This window comes from Colletotrichum paranaense (genome assembly GCF_030867605.1).
Source record: "Colletotrichum paranaense strain IMI 384185 chromosome Unknown Scaffold_3.1, whole genome shotgun sequence".
NCBI classification, from domain to species: Eukaryota; Fungi; Ascomycota; class Sordariomycetes; order Glomerellales; family Glomerellaceae; genus Colletotrichum; species Colletotrichum paranaense.
In genome coordinates, this window is record NW_026848961.1 from 3,500,734 (window position 1) to 3,514,372 (window position 13,639).

A 13,639-nucleotide genomic window follows, 5' to 3' on the forward strand; every position below is an offset into this window, starting at 1 on the left:
TGTTCAAACAAGCAAACTTTATAAGAAATAGATACTCAAGATCTACGATAGACTGGGTTTACAGAGAGACCCTCCTGTCATGGATTCGAAAAGGTACATACGCTGAGAAACTTGTATTTCACTTGTCCCACAGACTGGAGGCATTCTTCTGTGGTCGGGATGCTCCGAAAAAGCCAGCTCAACCAAGCCAGCCAAACAGTCTTGGAAATTTGACTGGAAACTGTGGCCCTATGGCAGGGCCAGCAGAGGATGGGTCCAGCAAGTTAAACAATAACGCACACTAGTATGTACAGACTCATCATTCCAACCATGGACAGGCTAGACATTCACAGCGTTTTCGACGACTGGTTGACATAGAGGGCGGTGAAAGACCGTGAGACAACGTGCATCAGTCTTGACATGTGAAAGACAAACACGGAAACAAGCTTCAAAGATAGCAGCAACCACAAGTTCAGGAATGCTACTGCAATTGGTTGCGGAAATAGCATTAGCCGGTGATAAGGGTTGTGATGCGCTGCGGGTGCCTTGCAGCGCATGGCGTGGTGGCAGCCGGAATCACCAAGACGTGGCGGCTCAAGAGAAGGGTTCCGGATCGACATCGAACACACATTGACAGAGCCGATAATCGCCATTAAAGAACCAGAGGGGTAAGTTGGGCAAAAACTCATCTGTATTTGCTGGGATCGGAAAACGGATCCCGAAGCAAGATTGATTGAAGAGCCGGGGGCTCGTGGCTGAGAATTGCCTATTGAATCTAGATAGGAAATTTCAGTGCGAGACAAACAGTGGCGCAAGGGTCTGGACCCCTGTGAAAGTCTTACAAGTGGAGCCCCGATGACGGATCTTGGAGGCGGAAACTGCCCGGTTCTATCTAAAATTCTAACTCTCTTCTTCGAGGCATCGAAATGTTTGGTGTTCTTCAGCCCTACAGATAGACAAAAACAGCGACGGCGTAACGAAACGGACCCCCATGCCAAGATGTCTAAAAGTTTTCACTCCGTTGGGTTGAGATTTTCGGCACCACCCCGCCGGTGGCCCCCTCACGAGTCACACACTCACTTAGACCCGGCTCTTAGATTTTACCCAACAGCGCTTGCTTGACAAACATTGGGGAAGGTTCAGTGACAAGGGACACTTGTGGTGTCCGGCGTGAGATTGGCGCGCAAACAAGCCTGTGGAAACCTGTGGAGCATCGCGACATGAGAATCGCCTGAGGTCTGGGAGATGAACATGACAAAAGTCTGCCATGTGGCAAACTCTGCAGCCACTGCCCAACTGATAAGGGGTTATTAGGTTGATATCATTGCAACCCTTCTTTCTCAAGGACCGAGTCCATCGCGAACACTACATTGTTCACCGCGATTTCATGTATTTCAATATCGTGAGACGCTGATGAATCTCGAAATCGTTTCCTGTGGTTGACGTCCTTCCACATAATCTCATTTTCCCTTCTAATCTTCACTCTTTTTTTGCAACAGAGACAACAAAAGATGCCCCACGACAAGCACTCTCTTGACCACCGGGTCTCAGCGGACGGTGACGGCGAGCCTCTCGGCCGCCGCACCTCGGCGCTTGAGGAAGCCCCGACTTTCGTTCCACCAGCGGGTTACCCAGGCATGCCCGTCACTCGCCGCCGAAGCACAGTCTCTCAAACCTCGCGCGTAACATTCGAGCACGACCAGTCAGAGGACCTCGATGAGCTTGTACGAAGCGCATCTGCCATCAGCCGGCACAGGTCAAGGGATAGGCGCGAGTCCAAAGACAACGTCTTTGAGTTGCCCGCCTTCCCCAAAGCCGCGAAACCCGGCCCCGTGAGCACCATTCGCGAAGTCCCTTCCCAGTTCACTACCCCTCAATCAACACGGCCGCCGTCCCCCGTCTCCGGCTTGAGCTCGGGCCCGCCCTCACCCGGAGGTGGGTCCGGTACCCAGACGCCCGCTGAGTACGAGATCGGCGCAGGGCAAGCCTACCCGGACGTCGGCACTGTCGCATCGTTCCGAGGAGCCATCGTGCTGCTCTGCACCTGCGGCGCTCAGCTCATGGACAACATCTTCATGACGGCCGTCAATATTGCGCTCCCCGCCATCCAGAAAGACTTTAAGGTAAAGAATGCAGAGCTGCAGTGGCTGATCTCGGCATACACCTTGACCTTTGGTGGCTTCCTTCTTCTCGCCGGCGTCTTTGCGGATCGCTTTGGTCGCAAGATGATCTTCTGCGCTGGGATGGCTACGCTGAGTGTATGGACAATCGCCAATGGTTTTGCGACCTCGTTCATTCAGCTGGCCATCTTCCGAGCTTTGCAGGGTATCGGCGCTGCCATGACCGTGCCTTCGGCTGTCGGCATCATCAGCAACTACTTCATCGCCAAAGACCGCACGCTTGCACTGACAATCTTTGGTGCTGCTGGTGCCGTTGGGTTCTGCCTGGGTCTTATCTTTGGAGGCTTCTTGACTTCGTCGCTTGGCTGGCGGTACATCTTCTACATCCCCACTGCCGTCACCAGTATTCTTGGCATTATCGGCTGGGGTCTTCTCCCCAAGGACAGACTTGAGGGCACCGCGAAGCCCAAGCTCGATTTTGTTGGCGCTGGCCTGTCGACTGCTGGCCTCATCCTGCTCAGCTTTGTGCTTTCGAGTGGTGGTGAGTACGGATGGGGCAAGGCCTTCATCATCGCGCTGCTGGTCGTCAGTATCGCCATGATTGTTGCCTTCACCTACGTTGAGAAGAAGGTTGCCAACCCCATCATGCCGCTGTCGCTATGGAAGCTCGAGAACTTTGCTGCTCTTTGGATCGGTGGCTTCGGTAAGTCATACACCTTTCTTCAATACCAAGACCATGTGCTTACCCTTGAACAGTTTCATATGGAGGATATCAGACCACGATCTACTACACCACTCTCATCGCCCAAGAGGTCAACCAACTCAGCGCAGGTCAGACCGCCCTCCGGTTCCTCCCCATGGGCGCAACCGGCTTCATCTTCAGCCTCTCCATGTCCCGCATGCTCGAGATCTTCAACACTAAGCTCCTCCTTGTAATCGGCATGGCCATCTGCGCTATCGCGCCTATCCCTTCCGCGCTCATGCGACAAGACGACCTCAACTTCTGGAAGCACGTCTTTCCGACCACCGTCATGGGTGTGGCGGGCGTAACTATCGTCTACTGCACTATCACCGTCGTGCTGCTGGCTTCGGTGCCGGTCAACGTCAAGAGCCTTTGCGGCGGCATGATCAACACGGCTTTCCAGATTGGCAGCGGCGTCAGTCTCGCTTTGGCAGGTGCTGTTGTCCAGGCTGTTGACACTAGCAAGGGACATAGTGACCTGCGGCAGTACAACACTGGTTTGCTGTGCTGCTGTGGTCTCGCTGGCATCGGCATGATTGCTAGCGCGTTTGGAGTGAAGAACATTGGCAAGGCGGTGGGCGGGCCTGTGATGGCACATTAATGACTTGATGACGAACTCAAAGACAATAGAGGCATAGAAAAAGCGGCCATAACGGAACATCTGAATGTTTGCAAATAGACTGCTGCTTGTTTAGATGCATAATTTCGTATAGACTTAGACTTGGTTCAGTTAGCGATTATGATATGAGGAAAGAGCGAATCCTTTTGCGGTAGTTGACTCTTGAGCGTTGAAATCTGAAGTAAGAGATCTTGATGGCTATGCGGAGTTATTACAATGTGTTTTTCTCTCGTAGAAAGATACCTTTTGGGGTGCGAGGAGGGTTACTTTGATTCCGAGGCGATTTCAAATGACTTAACTTACACAGGCAATTGGGCCATCTATGAATTAGGTACCATTAGAGCGATACTGTTTCGCGTACCATCGATGTCATACTCAGATCGTGCCTATATGCCTACACTGGAAATTCTCATGATGCCTCAGAGACCGTTCGAAGATGTGACGGAAAGAGTTGGATCGATTCGCCGTTGCTTGCGTCACCACGAAAGATCCGAATCCTTTCGGGTCCATCCCACTCGGCTCAAAGAGTCGTCAGCAACAGTGAAATGGTGAGCAACACAACCAGCACAATCCGAGTCTTCCATCGATCGTTAGAGCAGAGAAAAGGATGCGAAAAAAAACTATGAAACCATTGCATATTCTGTAAACAAGCTATCATTCTCACAATAAGATCAACTTAGTATTGGCTTGGATCGTCCGGGCCGCCGTAAAGTTGCCGGTTTGGGCCTACCCTTGCACTCAATCAGGCCCCACTCGGCGTCCGTTTTCTTTCCGAAGGTGCTCGGAGCTTACGGATGTGGCAGAACACCGCATCCCGTCTGCTTGTTTCAGCGGCATCAATGGTTACTATATAATCTGATATTTGGATATAGGCTAACGCCTATCAATTGATCGAGTCAATTTCGTACTGAATCTCTCAGTACCACAATGGCGTTCGGAATTCCTTCAATCATGACAACCCTTGCTCCCTACCATATCATCTCTTATGGGACACTACTCGGCACGTCACTGTTTCAGACGTTTATCAACACCAAAATCTGCTATCTCGAACTTCCCAAGTCCGCATTCACTACATTACAGAAGCGCCTGTTTCCGATATACTTCCGATGCCAGGCACTTCTCCTTGTCTTGACAGTCATCACGTTCCCCCCTCATGGCCCAACATCCTTGTTCAAGGTGAAGAGCAACTGGATCCCGCTCACGGTTGCGGGGGCAACATCCTTGGCGAACCTGCTCGTCTACGGGCCGAGGTCTAGACAGGCGATGATTGATCGCACGCATCAAGGTGAGCCCGGCCAACACGTTCCTACTATCATTTCTCTCTTCATATCTAACACCGAAAAGAAACACGCGATGCGAGACGTTCTGGGGATGTCGATGAACCGAGTCCAGACATGCTTGCTGTAAGAAGACGGTTTTCAAGAAACCACGCAATGAGCATTCACCTCAACCTCGTCGCGGTCATTGCGATGTTGTGGTACGGTTTCAGCCTGGCATCTCGCATCCACATTGAAGTAGATTCATAAATGCGGCTTTGTGGGTACTACTGCTAGATTTAAGATTGATCTCCTTCCCTGTACCTCACCATCTCAGCATGTACACGTGCGCCTTACGTAGACTTAACCCGTAGCCACGAATTAACGGTCTCTCAACTCCTTTGAAATGTTCCTAGTAGCTGGATGATTTGATCGTTAGTTGCGCAGACCTGGGGTAAACTGGGTGTTGCTACGGAGTAGTGCCCTAGAAAAAAGCACTGTAGCGCATGAGTAATGCTTGCCACAGCCGAGAGCCCGCGGCGTTTTGTGACTTGCTTCTCCACATTTCGGTAGTAAAATCTAGTCACCTCGGCTTCTTCAATCTTCAAGCTGGCGACGCCTCCGAAAGAACACACCGTTGACATCGAATAACCTCGCCGACTTGCGAATTCCGTGCGCTCATCCACCTGAGATTTGACTCTGGGATAATGAGCGGAAATTCCTCTTCGACTAGTGCTGTGAAGCCTGGGATTGATCGCGCTCGCGTGGCTTGCAAAGCGTGCAGGTCCAGACGGGTCAAATGTGACGCAGGGGACGCTCATCCCTGCTGGCAATGCCGGACACGCCAAATCCCTTGCGAGCTTGTAGAATCTAGGAGGGGCAAGTAGGTGTTTCCGCCAAGCCCGATGCAAGTCCTTTATTGAAAAGAAGCTCACGACGCGCCAGATATATACGTAAAAAGCGCAACTTGCAACGCAATGAACATGAACCCCAGGCTCAATATTCACAAGTACAGCCCGGGAGAAATGAGCAGGGCTTAGTAGAGCAAGAGACAGAAGCCCCGACCGAAGTTTTCATCGAAGACAGCAGCTTCACTAACAGCCCCGTCACGTCCGATGGAATTAGTAACGATGGCCAACTCCAACCAAGTCAAACACAGAGGAATCAAAGGCAACATCCTTGTTCGGTAGATTTGAGTCTATCTTACATCGTCGAGGTTGTCCACAGACCAAAAGATGGCTCAACCGAGCCCGTCAAAGTCCACTATCCTATCCCGGCTTGCATCGCAGACCAGTCTGCCTACAATCATGTACCCAAGGTCATAGAGACGATTTCTCTTCAAGAGGCGCTCACAATGCCGGCTCCACAAATCGCGGACCAGCTCATCCGTCCTTTCTTCGAGATCATGCATGTAGCGTACCCCGTGTTCGACCGAGAGAACTTCTCACGACAGTACCGTCAAGGCCAGGCATCGCCTCTAGTCCTGCAGGCTATGTTCCTCCTCGGTTTCACGGTATGCGATGACAGTCTCATCGAGGAAGCTGGCTTCACTGATCGAGCTACGGCGAGGAGAACGCATTATCTTCGCGCCAAAGCTCTTTACGATGCGGAGTACGAGAGTGATCACATGAATCTTGTGGCTGTTATGCTGCTTCTAGGTTTCTGGTGGGCTGGCCCAGAAGACCAAAAGGATAATTGCTACTGGGTCAATTGTGCCGCGACTATGGCTCAGTCTCTCGGCATGCACAGGTCGTATGTTGCAACTAGCCTATTGCCTTTCTCTCAATCAACAGTGGATGCTCATAATGTTCAGGGTGTCACACTCGGCCTTGAGTCCACGGATACGATCACTTAGGAAGAGGATTTGGTGGGCCATCTACGTAAGTCCAATACCTACATAGGTTACTTAGCAGACTGAAGTTGATCATCGTATTCTCTTAGACCCGCGATAGACATACCTCTGCAGCATTCGGCCGACCATGTCGGATCCGTGATGAGGACTGCGATATAGAGCCTTTAACCGAGGAGGACTTTGAGTTCGATAAGAACGGCGATGAAAGACTGATACCCGCTCAGCACAAATACCACGTAGCATATGTCATGGAGATGGCAAAACTGACTACGATATGTGAGCGTCTGCCCTTGGGTCTAGACTAATGACCTCTCAACCTATTCCGGTGCGAACCTAACACACACCTTCATAGTGGGGGATATAATAGTCGCTGAGTTCAGCCCACGTCGTGCTATGATTGAGAAGTACGAAGCCAAGTCGCTGAAGAAAGAGCTCCGCCGATGGAATTCAAGTCTGCCGGCGCACCTGAGTCCAGCGCCGCTCGATGGCTCGCTCGGCGCTTCATTCTGGGCTAGCATGGTTCAGTTCACTTACCAGTAAATGCCCTGAAATCATCTTAAAATCGAAATCCTGGGTTGACGCTCTATAGATACTGCCATATCCTCCTGTTCAGACCGAAGGCTATCGACAACCTCACGCCGGCAGAGTCAGAAAGAGACAAGCAAGCTCGCATGGCAGCGGATGCCATCACTCGCAATGCAGAAGACCTACTCGCTGCTGAGAATATCAGATCCGCACAGATACATCTGTGAGAAATCCTTAAATGAGGCTTGGAATGCCGACTTCTGACAGTATCCAGTGTCCCGACATTATTTGGCGCTCTTTCCATCCATACCATCGTCATTTGCCGCAAAGACCCAATCCGCCGGCAACTAGCCGAAAATAAATCACGGCAATGCTTGCTGGCGTTGAGTCAACTGTCGAAGTCCTGGCCTGTCAGGTTATGGATATCAAAATCGTTCGTCAGTCTGATGAGGAGACTTACCGGTCAGGGGTCCATCGTCAACGTGACATCTAGCATCGTGAGTACTCTCGGTTTTTCCTCGGCACTACGTCATTCTATAGCGTGCAAGTCCTAACGGGAGTCGAAGCATGGCCCAAACTACCGAACATTTGCCCCGCAGTACGCGGGCGAAGAAGCCAATCCAGCTGTATTAAGTTCGTTCCGTGGCAGTGACGGAGTCTTGGATTCTGCAGGCCTCAATCCATCCCAGTCCGAGGCACCATCGGGAACTGAGAGCTTTCATCAGGCAACTGATCAGATGTTTTATGACACTTTCTGGGCGGACTACCTGGATAACACTTTTGATGTTGATCTTCTCATACATTCTCATTCGGGCTTTCCTAGCAATCCTTCCGAGCAGCAATGAAAGGTTATTGATTAGGTAATTGAGTTGAAGAGAATCCACTGGAAATTCTGGAGTACTACCAGACGACAGTTTATTATTAAGATCAAGCACAAGAAGTAAAGTGTAATCATCCGTGTCCGTGCATTAGACGAACCAATGCTCCCTGGTTTGGTTTGGTGAAAATCCACGCTTAACTATATTTGGGTTCCATCAAAGGGTGTTCCTTTTATGTACAAGTTCATATCTTGCTATATCGAAATCGAAATGAAGGAAAAACTGCTGGGTCGGTTTATGTCCTTGTACGGGCAATTATATACTCTTGACGAACGGCGCTCTACATTGGTTGAACGTAGCACTGAGTAGGTCGTCTGATCTGGGCATCTGTCGACCCATATGTGCTCAGGCGACTCTCAAGCTCAGGGAACTCGAAGCTGAGAAGAAGCATGCTTATCATAAACTTCATTTCCAATAACGCAATTTTCCTTCCGAAACAACCTCTCGCACCGGTCGAGAACGGCAAGGATGGGCCCGCAATGGCGTTGAATGTGCCATCGGAGCGCATCCATCTTTCTGGCACAAACTGATCTAGGGGTGCCAAGTTGGTGTCCCAGCGTTTGGATTTCCGCTCACTGCCGTACTCTGTATAGTATTCCTGTAAATGAGAGGGTCCACCTGTAACTAGGAGAACGGGGGTCCCAGCCGGGATGTTGACTCCTAGGATCTGGCACCCAGTGATCGTCTCTCTGAAAGCCACAGGGCCAGGGTACGATACACGGAGGACCTCGGCAATGAACGCATCCAAGTATGGCACATCTGTTGAAGCGATATCAGAAGCAGTTGGGAGTCCAGGTTTATCGAGCCCGAAAGCGTCAACGAGGGCGCTTCTCAGGCGTGCTTGTACAGCCTGGTTGTCTGCCAGGTGCTTCAACGCCCATCCGAGCCCGGCACTTGTTGTCTCATGGCCAAAGATGAGGAACTGGAACAACTCGTCCCTTATCTGGCCTTGAGTTGATGGGTCGATGTAGAACATCGAGTTTCTTTTCAAGACTTCCTGTAAGCCACATCTCGGATGTCTCTGGTCTCCATTTTGACTCTGAATGCGAACAAGCGCAGCATTGATCTCATAGTTGAGGATGTTTGTGACGGCAGCCTGGGCACGGCGAAAGTATGAGAGCTGACCTATAACCCACTTCGACAGACGCACACTGATGCTCGTCGTCACCCAGTTGAGACATTGGAGCAAAATTTCCATTGAGTGAACCAACAGCGGTCCATCCCTGCATGGTCCAAGATCTCCTTTGTTTAGTGATTGCGCTTTAGGGTTTACTTTTTGTATCTCTTGTTGGAGCATGCCAAGGTCTAAGCCCAATGAGATTGCGCCAATGGCGTCTAGAGCGGTTGATTTGAGGTCATCTGTAGCTCTGAATGGCTGTTGGTTGTTGGCCTTGGACCTGAGCTTCCACAAGTCGATGAGTCGTGATATGGACTCATGGAACCTGGGAGCAGCGACCTCATGGAGGAACTGCGATGAAGAAACAACGCCCCATAAGCGTCGTTGAGACTTCAACTTGTCATTTGTCTTCATACTGAACGTTGCGTTCGGCATGATGAAGCCAAACATGTCGTGGATGAGCGACGCCCTGTCCATCTCACCCAGTTTCCTCATGGCGATTTCCTCGATTTCTGGTAGGTCGGCCAGAATCACAGTGGGTCTCCTGAGGGAGAAGGTCGGGAGGAATATCTGCACGATCGGTGACTTGAGATCGAGTGATTCCCGAGAAAACCAGCTGAATGCTTCGCCGCTCAGGAGCCAGTAAGTGCCGAGGGGGGCGAGGTGTCCCGCTGGCATCCATCGCCATCTCCGTTTGTAAGGGATGCCCGGGATTGGGGGTGGTACCGTCAGGTGGATGATGAGAAGGTAGAATGAGAGTGAGACACCGAAGACCAACGCCAAGGTTGTCTTTTGGATGTCGATAATGGGGGTCAAGCCCCAGAATGCTCCACTGCCGGGCATTTTTGGAGGATGGAGATGCTGGTATCAAACATTGTGAAGTTGGAAGAAAAGTGGGTGTACGACCACCTGAAATGGAAATACGGATTTCCAGGTTGATAATGTGCAACTGACTTGCTGCAGACAATCACAAAGGAGCAAATTGTCAGTGGCGTCCTCGGCGAAGGCCCCAAATTGTGACTAGGCAACAGCAAACTCAATAGAGGGGCTCTTTAGCGGCTGCGCGGTGAGATAGCGATGCTGTCAACATCATAAGCGCTTGTCTTAGAGTGACAGCACGTAGGCTGAGCGAGGATTGTTTCATTGGTTAGTTTTGCCTAGCGATTGGCTGACACGGACTTTGATGCTCAATATAGCAAGCTGATGTTTAGTCGACGCGCCTGAGTTGTGCAGCTTGCATCCTGCGCCGTAAGACGGGGTCTGGATTCGAATCCTTGTCAGCAACTTTCACAAGATTGCCGTCCGCGTGCCGAACCACACATAGGATGACCGCGGTGGTGCCCCCGCAATCTGATTCCCGCCATCCGGATTATGTGAGACCGATGGTCGGAAAGGAATTTAGCTTTTTCGGTATTCTTACTTTGTCTCCTCTGCCCACCTCAACTGTGTCGCAAAGTCGAAAGGCGCTCTAGGATTGAGAGTACGATGATCAGCAGCATCGCAACACCACAACCCATCGCACCTAGACCCTCTCACGATCTCAGTCCACAACTCCACATGAGTCGATTTTCAGCGTCGATGGTTTAGTGGTAAAATTCTCCGTTGCCATCAAGCAGCGTCGGGGAGCCGGGGGTTCGATTCCCCCTCGACGCAATCTTTTGTACTCCGTAGTGATTTTAGAGAGATTCTTGACTCTTTTACCTTTCGTTGTAATTGCTATCATTATTTTGATTTTGCAAAGGCTTTGAACAAAGTGGATTGGAAACCTCAAAGTCTTGCTACAGAGTCCTCAGTTAACATATGCTTTTGGACCTTTCCTGACCCTGTACGAGGAAAGCTCCCGAGAAAGACAGTCTCTTTCGGAATCTTGAACCGAGCAATTAGTGACTGACAATGGCTGACTAGATCTCTGTGAGTCAGCTGAGAGTTTGGCGCTACAATGACATAGGCACGCCCGGCTTCGCCCCAGAGCTCATCGGAAACGCCCACAACTGCAACATCTAATACCCCGGGATGTTCAGCCAGTGCGGCCTCAACTTCGGCGGGATACACATTCTCTCCCCCAGATATGAACATGTTCTTGCGCCTATCGATGAGAAAAATGTAGCCCTCCTCGTCGACCCGCCCGATGTCCCCAGTCCGAAACCAGCCGTCCTGGGTGAAGGCAGCCATATTATCGTCTAGTCTATTCCAGTAGCCCGGCGTGACGCTCGGGCCTGAGACCAAGATCTCACCAGGCTCACCGACGGGAACTTCCTGGTCACCTCCGTCCACAACTCGGACCGCCGTCAACGGTCCCGGAAGACCCACTGAACCGGCCTTACTGCTAATGAGCTCTGCTGACAGCGGCATCCCAGAGCAAGTCCCCATTTCAGTCGATCCATAACCATCCACCATTCGGACCCCACGACCCAGCCACCACTTAATCCTAGCTGGAGGGTTGGGCGCACCACCAGTAAAGAGGGCTTTCAAGGCTGACCATGCCGATGGGTTGAAATTCGATGCGCCGGCAAGAGCCTCGGCCATCTGAGGCACGCAAAAGTAGTGAGTGACGCCGAGTCCGGCATCGCTAAGGCGGACATTGGTTGTTTCCGGTTGAAATTTGGAAGAGACGATGAAGGTGCCACCTCTCATGAGCGAGGGCCATATCTGGGCGACGAGCCCCATGAAGTGGAACATGGGACCGTCGCACAAGAAGACGCTCCCCGTATCGACTTCTGTCAAAATGCTAAAATTGAATGTCGTCGCCAAGATACTCTGACCGGTCAACATAACCCCCTTGGGCGCCCCAGAGGTTCCGGATGTGTAAAGAATGATGCACGTCTCGTGCAAAGGCCGCGCTTCCAGCCGAGGGCCAGGCTCTGCGGCATCCACGCTCGCACAGAATGTCAAAAACCCAATGTGGCGACAGCCAAGAGGCAGTTCTGGTGGATCGTCGTGATCTGTGAAGAGAATGGTCGGAGTGCAGTCTGCCAACAGCTTCGCGAGCTCGGGCCGGGCGAGGCGCCAGTTCAGCGGGACATGGATTGCGCCCAGCCTCATCAGTGCTTGTTGCAGAATGATCTGATGGACATTATTGACCGATACTGTCGCCACTCTGTCACCGATCTGGACCCCATGCTCGGATAGGATCGCGGTTGCGCGTTGGATGTCGGCGTTGAGTTCCGCATACGTCCACCGGCGGTTGGTTGCGAGGTCGATGCAGGCCAGACCGTTCGGCCGTAAGCGTGCATGCAGTTGCACTGGGTCTGGAGCGTGGAATTCCATCAGTGCGCTGACGTCTCTGTATCAAAAGCTTGAAAGTCTAGAAAAGGTTGAATAATTAGAATGGGGTATGTTGTACGGCGTTGGGCTTTTATTGACGAACCGTAGTTTCGGTGTAGATATCTTCAGCGAGGATTGCAATGTGACTTCTGAGAGGGAGTCGCCGCGAATGAACGTCACTTCGTCAACAACCCCTGCCGTATATGATGGTGTGTTGATGATTGAAGCGTCAGATACAACAGCCGGTTTTCCACAGGGTGAAGTCAGTATGGAGGGGCGTTTTGACACAGAAGAAAACGTGTCGGATTGTGAAGACTTTGCCGAGAGTCCTCGTTGTTGATTATATTAACAATTTGCCGTTTACCAATAGTTAGTTGAGACAACGAACGCCCGGTGATGTTCGGAGTTGTTTCCAGGTTTTTGTTCTTCAACTCCGGTGACAGTATCTGCCAACGTGCAGGAACCTATCTGCTCCATATCTTGCAACCCATTCGGTATGCGGACACGGGGAGTCGGATCCTCCCTCGCCAGCATGCAGGTCGCAAATGGTGTGGGTGGGGGACAACCACCAAGACGCTGTGCCGTACAACTCTTGATCCTTCGCATCCTACCGATGTTGTGCTGCAGCTCGACAAACCACGCATTCCTCCCATTTTGGAAAAAATGTCATAGGGGTTCATCCCGCAAGAAGATGGTGTGTTGACGTATTCTTTTCGACACTTACCACCAACAAGTCTGCACAGTGCATATTTGTGGACTCAGCAGCCAACGAAGGGGCAGATTTCACCTCAGCTTTGGTGAGAACTTTGAAGGATATCCACCACACTGAAGTCCCGTCTGACCTAAGATATGGAACGCCGTCGGGTTGTAAGCTTAATGCGGTTGGATCGTTGGGTCAACCTCGTGTTCCTGCTGTGCCGTACCTCTCCCGACCGAATCAGCTTCATGAATATCACAGGCCACATGAAAAGATGTGCGGACCTCGGAAGTTTCCTTTACGTACCGATTCGCGATGATGACTGTAGGGAGCCCCGGACAAGAACCAATGTAATCAAATTTTCCTGAATTAGCCGCCAACTCATTGCATGCCTAGATTGACGCTATTGGAATGTCAAAGGCTGATTCACTCTTGGACTCATAGCCTCGAAGTAAGCCATGTCTCTTATTTCGGTAACAATCCAGCAGATTTTGTCACGACTGAACCACAGAGTTGCCAGAAAAGCCCGCATATAATCAAGCATTGTGCCTGTTGTCGCTTTTATGGGTAGGACGCAGTGAGTATGGAAA

General features: G+C 51.2%; 6 protein-coding genes across 6 annotated transcripts; 4 read left to right on the forward strand and 2 right to left on the reverse strand.

The window, feature by feature from the left end:
- Positions 1 to 1,490: 1,490 nt before the first annotated feature.
- On the forward strand, positions 1,491 to 3,442 carry CPAR01_04756 (major facilitator superfamily transporter; the record flags this gene model as incomplete). The annotated part of the gene is made up of 2 exons (XM_060489036.1): positions 1,491 to 2,802; positions 2,856 to 3,442. 2 exons carry the CDS (start codon positions 1,491 to 1,493, stop codon positions 3,440 to 3,442), a joined length of 1,899 nt encoding a protein of 632 aa, XP_060353242.1.
- A 945-nt stretch (positions 3,443 to 4,387) lies between these two features.
- Positions 4,388 to 4,986, forward strand: CPAR01_04757 (uncharacterized protein; the record flags this gene model as incomplete). The annotated part of the gene is made up of 2 exons (XM_060489037.1): positions 4,388 to 4,745; positions 4,805 to 4,986. The coding sequence occupies 2 exons, from the start codon at positions 4,388 to 4,390 to the stop codon at positions 4,984 to 4,986; spliced, it is 540 nt and encodes a 179-aa protein (XP_060353243.1).
- A 604-nt stretch (positions 4,987 to 5,590) lies between these two features.
- Positions 5,591 to 7,320, forward strand: CPAR01_04758 (uncharacterized protein; the record flags this gene model as incomplete). Its single annotated transcript, XM_060489038.1, has 5 exons — positions 5,591 to 6,468; positions 6,530 to 6,596; positions 6,658 to 6,844; positions 6,921 to 7,104; positions 7,158 to 7,320. Coding segments are annotated over 5 exons (1,479 nt in total), but the record flags the coding sequence as incomplete, so codon positions are not given.
- A 931-nt stretch (positions 7,321 to 8,251) lies between these two features.
- CPAR01_04759 (cytochrome P450 monooxygenase) lies at positions 8,252 to 9,931 on the reverse strand (the record flags this gene model as incomplete). Its single annotated transcript, XM_060489039.1, has 1 exon — positions 8,252 to 9,931. The coding sequence occupies one exon, from the start codon at positions 9,929 to 9,931 to the stop codon at positions 8,252 to 8,254; it is 1,680 nt and encodes a 559-aa protein (XP_060353245.1).
- A 924-nt stretch (positions 9,932 to 10,855) lies between these two features.
- On the reverse strand, positions 10,856 to 12,355 carry CPAR01_04760 (AMP-binding enzyme; the record flags this gene model as incomplete). The annotated part of the gene is made up of 1 exon (XM_060489040.1): positions 10,856 to 12,355. The coding sequence occupies one exon, from the start codon at positions 12,353 to 12,355 to the stop codon at positions 10,856 to 10,858; it is 1,500 nt and encodes a 499-aa protein (XP_060353246.1).
- An 846-nt stretch (positions 12,356 to 13,201) lies between these two features.
- CPAR01_04761 (uncharacterized protein) lies at positions 13,202 to 13,417 on the forward strand (the record flags this gene model as incomplete). Its single annotated transcript, XM_060489041.1, has 1 exon — positions 13,202 to 13,417. One exon carries the CDS (start codon positions 13,202 to 13,204, stop codon positions 13,415 to 13,417), a length of 216 nt encoding a protein of 71 aa, XP_060353247.1.
- Between the last annotated feature and the right edge of the window lie 222 nt (positions 13,418 to 13,639).